The 10,863-nt window shown below is 38.1% G+C and overlaps 1 protein-coding gene across 2 annotated transcripts; it reads right to left on the bottom strand.

The window, feature by feature from the left end:
* Positions 1-610: 610 nt before the first annotated feature.
* Positions 611-10,312, bottom strand: stat2 (signal transducer and activator of transcription 2). 2 transcript variants are annotated; one of them, XM_006807568.2, is made up of 24 exons: positions 10,133-10,312; positions 9,810-9,941; positions 9,578-9,722; positions 9,108-9,203; positions 8,423-8,515; positions 8,257-8,335; positions 8,018-8,097; positions 7,772-7,923; positions 7,503-7,661; positions 7,314-7,403; positions 6,502-6,561; positions 6,344-6,364; positions 6,154-6,247; positions 5,855-5,902; positions 5,675-5,758; positions 5,422-5,520; positions 5,163-5,298; positions 4,917-4,969; positions 4,634-4,719; positions 3,889-4,025; positions 3,588-3,776; positions 3,451-3,505; positions 3,173-3,264; positions 611-1,419 (listed from the first exon to the last, which is right to left on the bottom strand). In XM_006807568.2, the coding sequence occupies exons 2-24, from the start codon at positions 9,938-9,940 to the stop codon at positions 1,190-1,192; spliced, it is 2,409 nt and encodes an 802-aa protein (XP_006807631.1). In that variant the 5' UTR covers position 9,941; positions 10,133-10,312; the 3' UTR covers positions 611-1,189. The 2 variants fall into 2 exon arrangements, with proteins under 2 accessions (XP_006807631.1, XP_006807630.1); XM_006807567.2 differs by having other exon boundaries at positions 8,018-8,100.
* Between the last annotated feature and the right edge of the window lie 551 nt (positions 10,313-10,863).

Raw genomic sequence — 10,863 nt, forward strand, 5'->3', positions numbered from 1 at the left:
CAACCTAAAATTAGGAAAAACAAGTATTCACTGACCTTTCTCCTTTGTTTCGGGGCTTTCTGTCATTGAAATATCTGTTTCTTAAGTCAACTAGCTTCCTACTTACTACAAAAGGCAGCCTCATAGGTGAAAGATGAAGCCAACCCTGTGCCACATACTGCAGCTCCTCTAGATTGTAAGCTATACCAGAGAAAGTGACTTTTTCATATTCCTCCTCATATTCATGAGTCTCTCTTAATTGTGTCTATATATTGTTTACAGAGAATTGGTGAATTGCATAAACAGACAGCCAAACAATTCTGTGCTCTAGTGATTAAAATGTAAGTACCAATTAGCAGGCATGTGTGATGCAACTAAAAGTCAGCTAATGACTGAGGGCTCCACCCGTTGTTCAAATATGGCTGCAACAAACTAACATGACAGCATAACTTTCATGTCCAGCCTGTTTCTGTGCAAAAAAAAAAAGTTCTATCAACAGAAAATCATCATAATAGTCAAAATATTAGTTCTAGTCCACAATTTTTACAGGTAATGAGGTGCAGGCTAAAAATATAAAACCAGTTTCCTACATTTGTCAATGTACAATTTGTGTTAATAATCAAACCGCACATTTCTTCTTTACTGGTGCTTTTATTGTGACTTAAATGACAGTGTTACTATAAAAGGACAAACTAAAACAGGAAGTGTGATGTTTACGTGAATTTTATCACGTTGTAGGTGCCAATATTAAAACAATAACAAAGGGTTCAAAATAAACAAAGATATAATAAATTATGTGCAGTCTATGCAGTAATAGTTCATACAAACCTTTCCCGCCTCCTTACCTGGTCAGTTTTTAAGCATGATTTAGACTTTATGCCTAATCTTAAAATAATAAAGTACGGACTGATATGAGTCCGGCTCATTCAATGTTCTTACGTGTATCTTCTCATAGAGCAGTACAAATAGTTTAGGATTCACAGGGATGCTCTATAAATTTATACAGTGCACAAAAACATCAGTTATGTGTGATTTTCAGGGTCATCAGATGGGCTGTTGAGCATCTCACATGAAAACGGAATTAAAAGCAAACTATTTCATTTATGCTGGATTTGCCACGTGTGCCACATTTTTCTGATAGGAATGCTGTACTGTGTGTAAAGCTAACAAGTGCATTATGTACAGTGATATGGTTGAATACAAACAGAAGCTAAGGGAAGCTGCCACAGGACTGTGGGAGCAGACAGTTAAATCCTTGAAGGCTGAAATCAGGCAGAGATTGGTCATCTTGCAGGAGGTCGTTGTCAAAAAGGTTTGGATTGTTGAGATACATCAGCAGATCCTGCGGCGGCTCTGGGTCTTCAACAGAGCCATTCATCATGGGATCAGGGTCATAAGATTCCAGTGGTGGCGTCAGAGGATAAGGATCCCCGTCTTGTTCTAAGAGTGAAGAAGGAAAAAAAAAAGTTGAATCCGTTGTCATCGCTGTGTAGTTTATTTATGCTCTCGCTAGGGAAATGAAACTGAAAAAACATGTGATTTGCTGTTCAAGCCCAAAGCAGGAAATAGAAAATCACAGGAACTGATTTTGTACAGAACATTTAAATGATGTCTAACTTAGATTTTTTTTTTTTTTTTTTAACCTCAGAATAGCTCAGTTGAATCGATACTAAATACAAATATCACATATCCTTTGTAAAGGAATAGTTTATTTTATGGCATATTAGAAAAAACAAAAATGAGCAGTTTAACCATCCGTAAAATACTTAAATCTGACTGAAAGTGTCTTTTACGCTCAATAATTTACATGTTACTGAATAAATAATTAACCCTGTACATAAAAATCCTACATGTGACTAAATCTGACTACTACTGCACCCTCAACCCCATATTTTTCCGTCATAAAACTCAGACGTGCATAGAAAATACTGTTAATATTATTTTCCCTGTGAACCCAGAATCACGGAAATATTAAAATCCGAGAACATCAAGTCACTTAATGAGTGCAAAACCTCAGAAACTGTGAAAGCTTGACTGCAGCCATGAACAAAGCACTGACGCTATATGAATAAAACTAAATTGAACTGAATTGTTCTATATTACAGCACACACACATTTTCATATCTTAGTCCAGACATCTCATTTACATTACTCTTTCCCTAGCCGCTTAGCCTAAACCTAACTATAACCTAAATGTAACCCTGACATTAAAAAACACATTTTGAACCTCAAAAATGCCTTCAAACTCGTGGGGACGGGCATTTTATTAAAGTTAAAGTATCTATGTACATTGTCTAGAACTTTTTTTTTTCAATTTCCAATTCAAATTATGATTCAACCTCATAGCTGTTTGCCTTCGCTCAAGGCTTAACTCTTTCTCTAAGGATTTTCTGACGTGTCAATAGAGAAAACAAATGGAAAATTTGCTTCTGAAAGCAGAGCCATTAAAAAAGCGGGCAGTCCCTGTTGCACTCTACAGTTCTCTATGACTTTAACCTTTAAAGCTTGAAGAGATCCAGCATGCATTACAGATGAACAATTGCAAGTGATGAGAACAGGACTTGTAGGGATCAATGCAAACAGGGCAAAAGCACTTTGAGCAGTGCGGAGGACAGCAGAGAAGATGACCTCAAAGGGGAGATCGCAAAGATTTAAATCAGGTATGATTTTTGCTTGTTATGAATGGGATCAAGCAAGGTTTTGATTTGACCAAAAAGTCAGTAAACATTTTTGTAGTAATTAAATGAAGAAAATATAATTTAATTGTGAGTTTTAGAGGTGCAAGTATGTATATTACTTCAGTAGTCGTTTTAATAGCGACTCCAAGAATGTAATTTAATGTAAAAGGACCAAAAAGCAGCATAAAAAGGCAGGATAATAAAACGTGTTAGTGATTCTATTGCTTGGCTAGAACAAGGCTTTATGTTCACTGCACCATGCTACGGCACATGTGCATGCAGTAAAAGCAGCCAACATTCCCACAAAAGTTCAATTCAAGGATAAAAAATTAATAAATAAATCTTTTAAAAAGCTGTCACCTGACATCTACTGTATTCAGACAGCATGCTACGCATTGCTTTCATGCACTGCAAGACCATCACAGGGATGGTGACAGAGATTTTTGATGGAAGGTGAGTAATTTGTTTGACAAGGTCTTAAGCTGGATTGGACAGCAAGGAGAGGCATGACTCACCAGCTGCCTCTCCACACAGGCCATTCATTGGCTCCAGGCCTTCACCCTGTGCCATGTCAGAGGGCATGGGTGACCTGGCCTCCAGTGTGTTCCTACATGACCAATGATAAACAGTCATTACAACCATTAGCTCATGACAAAGAAAAAAGGTGTGGGTACACCACTTTTGAAGTGAAGTGTATTTAAGTTTGTTGTATTAATGGGATGGTTTTTTTTTTTTAATTCCAACAAGCAAGACACTATAAATTAGCCTGAATGTATATGGACCGCATACTTACTCCTTGGAAACAAACACCAGCTTGGTTTTGATGTACTTTATGTATGGACTGTCCTCTGAAACAAAAAGAAAGAGAAATTTAATTTAATGGGTCATCTGCAGGACTAACTTTAATAATATTTTAAATGGTGGCCTTACCTCCACTCTTCTCAGTGTAATACTTTCCAAAAGCCTTATCTTTCGGGGTGTCCGGATACAGGTAGAGTAGAGGATTTTCTGGGACATTTTCAGCTTCTAAGATCTGGAAATTTCGAATGATTTCATGGAAGGGAATCTGGGAAAGGTCAACTTTGGTGAAGGGCTGGACTGTCTTTACATCAGGCTCACCTAAACAGACAGTGGATGATGTATTAAACAGGTTACCCTGGCCACTGTGAAATGCAGCTTAGTTGTATTTCTTTCAGACACACAAGCAAAAAAAAAACCAAAACACTCTCACCAGTCACAGTGATTTCCACCCAGGAGAAGGTAATTCCCCCAATGACGCTTTCACTGAAACGCAACAAGAACGTGCCTCTCTTTTTCTTCTTCAAGAGAGACTTCTCTTTGCCTTTGGTCACAAAACCCATGATGAGCCTGAAGCACAAAAGGAATTTTATTTTAAAAGGCAAACATTTCAGGTTTCACAGACACTGAAGTTATGAGCTAAACTGGACCATGCATATTAGTAACAGAGTTATCCAGATTACAATACTGACAGTGTGGCAAGTGGCTGGATTCTTTTAATCTGCTTAAACATTAACCTGACACTGCTGTCAAGTTTTCAAATACAGATGGCTACTTTTCTTTACTTAAAACAGGCATTTGTTGATAACTTTTGGAGGACAACCTGCAGATTTTTCCAAAAAATGATTATCCAATATAGTTGTCACGAGTTAAGAGATACCTATTTGTTCTGTGTGACGTACAAATAATATGCAAGGTACAGTACTGTGCAGAAGTCTTGAGCCACATCTAGAAAGTCAAAATCCCTTGTTATTTTGTAATTGTGTAGGCTGTCTTGAGCAATAGTTCTCCAGGCTTTCTGAAGGTCTTTCAAAAATTTTATTTGGACACTGGTTTGTTTTTCAGTCATTCTCAGAGCTAACCATGTTTAGAGGAATGTTTGTTTTGTTTTAACCCATTAAAACTGATCTATGAATCATTAAAGCAAAAAAGCTTCTAAGAATGTATAACAATCATACCCATCCCTCCACAGATCCTCAAGGTATGTTTTCACCATCATCAAAATGCCATCAAACCACACCCAGAAAGTGTCAGGAGTATTCTCCTATAACACAGACAGCAGAAAATGTCATTTGGACACACCTACAGACCTATGTTCTCTGCAACGAAATGCTCAGATATATTTAGATGAGATGTAATAATTGTTCTTAGTGGTAAGGCTTAAGGTTAAATCCCTCAAGACTTGCAAAGTATGGCTTGAGGGATTACAAAAAAAAAACCAGTAGCTTTTAGGGCTCTTACCTTGGTAAATTTTGACCATGGTACTGTGCAGCTGTCATAGTTTGGCTTTTTGCCTGGAGATTAAAAAAAAAACGATGGACAATCACAAGCATGCTTACAAGCCACAAAGGACAACGAATTATGTCAGTCTTGTGCTACTATCTACAAATGTAAAGTTTGCAAAATCAAAATACATTTTAACAGTACATGAAAGTAGGTGTTGTCAACAATGAGCAGAATGAAGCAGAACACGGTGGAAGAATTTACCAAAGAGCTTGTTTGCGATCATTTCCAGCTGAGTGTCATCCAGGCCACGTTTTGTGGCCGAGAGAAACTGCCAGCTCAACATCTCTCCAAACTGAGGCCAAGTAGCTGCAGGAGTGTTGACGAAGAACATAACATCCTGGGAAAAGCAGACATATGTACATGATATGTACACAATTAATTTAGTCTGGCCCGTAATTGTATTACAAGGGAACTTGACTGCAAAAGCACAGCATGTCTGCCAGTAACAATGACTTATCACCTTGGCATCCTGACTGAGCATGTTGAACCAGAGGACAGATGCCCAGGCACTTTGCTGCTGGCTGGAGTTTGAGATGATGACCACAGGGAGGGTGGAGGCCTACAAGTGTGTGTGCCATAAAAACATATAGCTTCTACTTAGGTCATAGTTCTGTCACCAAAGCTGCAAATTAATGATTAATTTTTAAACTGAACTAATGTTTTTTATCTGTGATGGCAGCCATATAACATGAAAAACTCAGAAGAAACTCCACCTGCAGCTCAACAGAGAAGCCTTTCAGCTCAAATACAGTGTTGAAGTAGATGATATGCAGCTCCTCTGTAACACTCAGAGAAATCTATAAACAAGAAAGTAACACACAGATCATTATTCCTTTATTATGATGTAACATTAAGAAGAGATGGTATCAGCAGGGTTACCGATATTAACTCACATCACTGACTCCTTTGCCACCACCTCCTGATTTCTGCTCCTTCAGAGTCTACAGACAAATAGTATTTATGAATTAACTAGTGAGAACGCACACACAGTCACTCCCAAATAACATAAAAATTCTCACCTGCCAGTAAAGGCTGTATATTGATATAAATGTTACTTTTTGAATTACTTGAGTGTAGCTGATGTGTTATATGTTAAATACGTTGTTAAATATTTGGTTTTAAACCATTTTTGTGTCACAGTTGTATAAAAGTCTTTGTATCTAATTCCTTATGAATTCATTATTGAATATACCAGATGTCTGAAGTCTGCCACCATGCCTCCATTCGTGCTCTCAGCCATGTTCAAGGCCTTAATTTTAGTCCCCAAGACATTGAAACGTCGATACCTACAAAAAACAGGAGGTTTACTAAAAACAAGTTCACAGCAAATGTCAAAGCTCAACGTGGCTTCTGAAACTTAGATGTAAATGAAAAAAACTTGCCCTTTGATCTGAGGAGCCTCCCTATATTCAAGGGTGAGAAAAAAAACACAGCAGCAGTGATCACAGGGAGGAATTACACATCTTTCTCTAATGTTAAATGCTGGAAGTTTGTTTTAAGGGTAATGAAAACAACTAAAGGTCTGAAAGAGAAAACTTACTTGTCCATGGATACATCCACTTTCATGGAGTGGTTCAGTTCCGGAAACTTCACAAGAAGTCTGAAATGGTTAAGTCAGGTGCAAAATGTTAGAGCTTGAAAAATATGAAGATGATGAAGACAAAAATGTAAAAAAAAAACAGGAAACCAGGAACGCTCTCAAGGTCACAGCATGGAAGACAGCCAAAGACATACTTGGGAAGAAGATGAGATGGCTCTGCAGGAATGCAACAAACTTTCACATTTACTCGCATTATTTCACAATTGATTCTTTGTTTACATGGTGGAAATAAAGGCCAACAAAACCACTCTCTATACCAGTCCGTTTCTATAAAGATACAGCAGCTTGATATGCACATTATCATAATAAGTACAGCATAGTACAGTAAGATAAGGGGGGGCAATGTCAAACATATATATTTACTTTGTGTAATATGCTGAGATATTTATAATTTATAATTAATTACTTTTTTGTAACTTTGTAATATACTGTATTATTTAATTTGGTTTAGTTAGTAAATGTTCTTACTGTCTTGGAGCAGAATAAAGTATTCTGATTCTGATATTATTTACTGTAAGCTCATTAGTGGCTCTACAGGTTTAAACATTTTCCTAAAAAGCAAAAGATGCAAGTTCAATCCCAGGAGGAGACACAAATTCCTCTGGGGTTGTGCCAGCCAGGACACCCAGTGTAAACAAAATCTGCCAAATCAAACATGTGGATTAGGGAGCAGCTGGAAGTAGCTCTCTTATTAATGCAGATAAGTCCATCGAAACATTGCGTGCACGCTGATTTCTGTGCTGGGCACTGACCTGGCTTTGACAGAGAACTGGACATTTGTGCGGAGAACCAAAGATCCTTTCCCCTGAGGCATGGATGGCTGAGTTTCAACCACAAAGGAGCTAAATGTAAGAGTAAAAGAAAAAAGGGAAAGTCATTTAATTACCTAAAGAATACATAAAAGTGAAAGAGAACATGATAGAGTGTCCTAAAAGAAATACCTCTTGAGTAGGTCTCTTAGAAGAGTGTCCACTCTCTTCTGCAGTGTGGGGTTTTGGGCCTTCACAGGGTCATTTTCATAGGACACTTTTCCTACTAGCTCCTCCAACTTAGTAAGAAACTCCCACACCTGGAACAGACACACTGCCACACAGCTGAACCTAGAGATTCAGAAAGAGAAGAGTATTTATTTTAATTTCATGCAGATTTTAGAGAATGGGGGGATGGACTTTGGAAAAGCAAATTCAGCTCAAAGAGAGAATAAACATACCACTTTTCCAGCTGATCCAGGCAAACATTGTCCGGAGCACCAATGCACGCTTTCTGCTGCCTCCTCTGCCACTCCACCAGCTCCTTCTTCACAAGCACATCAATGATGTCCTGAATCCTGTCCAGAATATCATTTAGGCCTGACAACGTGCTCTAAAAAGTGATAAAATGAGATAAGAATGTAAACAATTAAACAACTACAATAAAACGTTTAAGAATATATTTAGGAATATTACTGACTCCATACCTTCCTGCAATTATTCAACTTGTTGACAAGCAACTGAAGCGCTTTAATCTGTTCTTTTTTCCTGGCCTCGTCTACCACAGCTGCTTAAAAGTTTCCATGGTGGGATGAAAGTTTCCACATGACAAAGACCAAAACAAAAGAGTACATGTAGCTCTGATTTAAATCTTTTTTAGATTTATTACTCACTCTCACAGACATTAAAGCATGCGAATATAACCAGATTGGTTTCATTTGTTTACCTTCCAACTTTTGGGTTTGGAATTTAAAATCAAACTCATCTTGCTGCTCCTCCAGACATATGATTGTATGTTCCATACACTATAGCACAAAAAAAAGAAATGAAAGAACTGTGACATGCTTTATCCATATAATACAAATAATAACACAAAGGAACATAATCTCCACCTGCACTTCATTCCTCAAGCCAGCCAGTTTACGTTCAAGGTCCTGCTGACTGCTTGTCTCCATTGCCTCTGGCTCAACTTGCAAAAGCTGGACCTAAGAATAAACAAAGGTGGAGCTAAAACCAAGATCTTATTGTCTTTCAGATGTAATACTGGGTGAAGCTGTCACAAGGGAAATAGTAAGTGAGAGTGTAGTGTAAAAACTGCTGGGGGAAAAAATCTTCACGTTTTAGCCCACACAGTGAGTTTCATGGTTCTATTTCGCACACACAGCTCTTTTTAAAAAAACTGAATGGAAAAAACTAAAACAGGATAAAAATTTACACTAGGCTCCTTAAAAGTTTGCATTTAATTTTAACCTTAAAAGCTGAATTGCAATACTACAAACACTACAGCTAACAATGGAGTCGTAACAGAAAAAAGCCAAAACATGGCAATACACCAATAGATCATATGATATAATGTTTTCCTGTAAAAAAAAAATACCACATACAGGTATATCCAAGTGTGCAAGTGTAGTGTTGGGGCACTATTTTTTAGCAGAGCATTACCATTTTACAGTACATGCTAAATACCTATGCTTTTTCTGGGTTTATTTCTTTTCTTAAGGCACTTAGCTACATTGTTATCAAAAGTGTCTAAACATAAAGTTTATTTTAATTACCACAATGAGACGTTACACCAACCTTTTCAGCCAGTTCAGCACTCTCCAGGATTTCCTTCTCTTTTTCCAAAAACCAAAGGATGGTGGTTGCCAAAGCACACGGATCATCCACATACCTCTGTAAGAGAGAAATGGCAGAGGCTGGGAGTCACATGTGTTAAAGTATATTATGTTACACTGATACAGTATATAGGCCAATCAACTGTGCAGACTTACTGGAGGACATTAAAAGACTTTTTTAACTTTTGTCACTTTTTAGAAACCTTTACTGTCATATTATCATTTCTCATCAGCCAATAAAGGATTAATAACAGGTTAATATTTTCCTATGTCTAAATATCTCTCACTTGGCTAAACAGGAAATTCTGAGCATGTAAACACATAAGCAAATCATGGTAAACGGAGTGGTTGCAATTATAATACTATTATTCAAAATCTGCTTTTCTATTTTAAACCAGAGACGTCACTGGGTTGCTACTTTACTGGACACACCTGAAAGTTCTGCTTATAGCGCCTAATGTTGTGCTGCAGTAAAAATGACTCCTCCTGGACAAAGCGGCTGTGTTGGATGTCCAGATTCTCAAGCAGGACCTGGAACAGCACCATAGCAAAGGCATGGTCCCGTGCTGCCCGCTGCCTGCAGAAAATGACATAATAAAAGCTTTTCACAGCCATACTCACTTACAGTAATCATTGAAGCTCGTTGAATCACAGGGTTCCTTACCACTCCTGCTTCTCTATCCAAGGGGCCAGGTAGTGCCGAACATCCATGGGTAAAGCATCTCTGTCATAGAGCTCGTGTAACTGCTGTCGGTACGCAATAGGAAGCTGTCTCAATTTGTCCCACTGTGCCATCCTAAGGCACACAAACAGCCACCAATCACATTAAAGGCTGGATTCAAATCAACAGCAACGAATGTGTATCTATGCCGGGTGTTAACTTGTCATCCTAGAGTCTTTATCTGCAGGTTAGCTAGCTGGCGGAAAAAGTGCTAAGACCACAAATACCGTCGATAATGACCCGTCGATAATAACACATTTACTCACCTCAGTGCAAGATATCAGTGCGAATCCACTTAGTATACTTTATTAGCTTTCCGCTAGATTAAGACAATGTGCATATCTAGCTCTTCCGTCGAGCTACTTTGGAACGCTGGTAAAACAAAACAACTGTCAAGAGCAAGCAAGCGTGTAAAGTGTTTCCCCGTCAAGTCTTTATTTTACTGCTTTTTCATTGGATATCTACTTGTCCCGCCCAAGAAGACCATGACGACTAAACTCCCGACGCCATTTTGGCTCTGAAAGAATTTCCACCAAAGGCAGTTAAAGAGCCGAAATGTCGCAACAAGACTCGCAGATTCCTCGTGAGTTCAGACTTAACGCCTGATTGGTCAGTCCGTGAACAGGACCACGCGTTCTGCTGGTTAACGCATCTGTCAATCTCTCGCGTTGCAAGCCAGTGAGCAAAATAGAAACTTACGGCCGTGTAACCAAGAGATTTCCCGAGAAATGACGTCTCGAAAGTGACAAAGCCAAAGAGGAGCATGTGACTCACAACAAACCTCAAAACAGGTTGTGTGTCTTCGTAGAATCATCTGAGAAGAAAGCGTTTTTTTTATTGTATTCCCACGTCGTTTTTATTGTATTCCTTTATGCAAACACGATGAAAATGAAAAAAAAAAAAGTACCTTTACGTTTATTGGAGTAAAATTTGAAAAGCATGACGTTTTATCCTTCATACCTAGTATTAACAACAACGTTAATACTACTAAGCAGAA

This window comes from Neolamprologus brichardi, chromosome 5 (genome assembly GCF_056152115.1).
Source record: "Neolamprologus brichardi isolate AB-2024 chromosome 5, ASM5615211v1, whole genome shotgun sequence".
NCBI lineage: Eukaryota > Metazoa > Chordata > Actinopteri > Cichliformes > Cichlidae > Neolamprologus > Neolamprologus brichardi.

Coding starts and splice junctions, on each gene's coding strand:
- stat2 (XM_006807567.2), bottom strand. CDS start 9,940: ATGGCACAGTGGGACAAATTGAGACAGCTTCCTATTGCGTACCGACAG. Junction 9,204..9,577: donor GCTATAAGCAGAACTTTCAG/GTGTGTCCAGTA, acceptor TCTCTCTTACAG/AGGTATGTGGATGATCCGTG. Junction 6,562..7,313: donor CAGTTCTCTGTCAAAGCCAG/GTCAGTGCCCAG, acceptor TAACCATTTCAG/ACTTCTTGTGAAGTTTCCGG.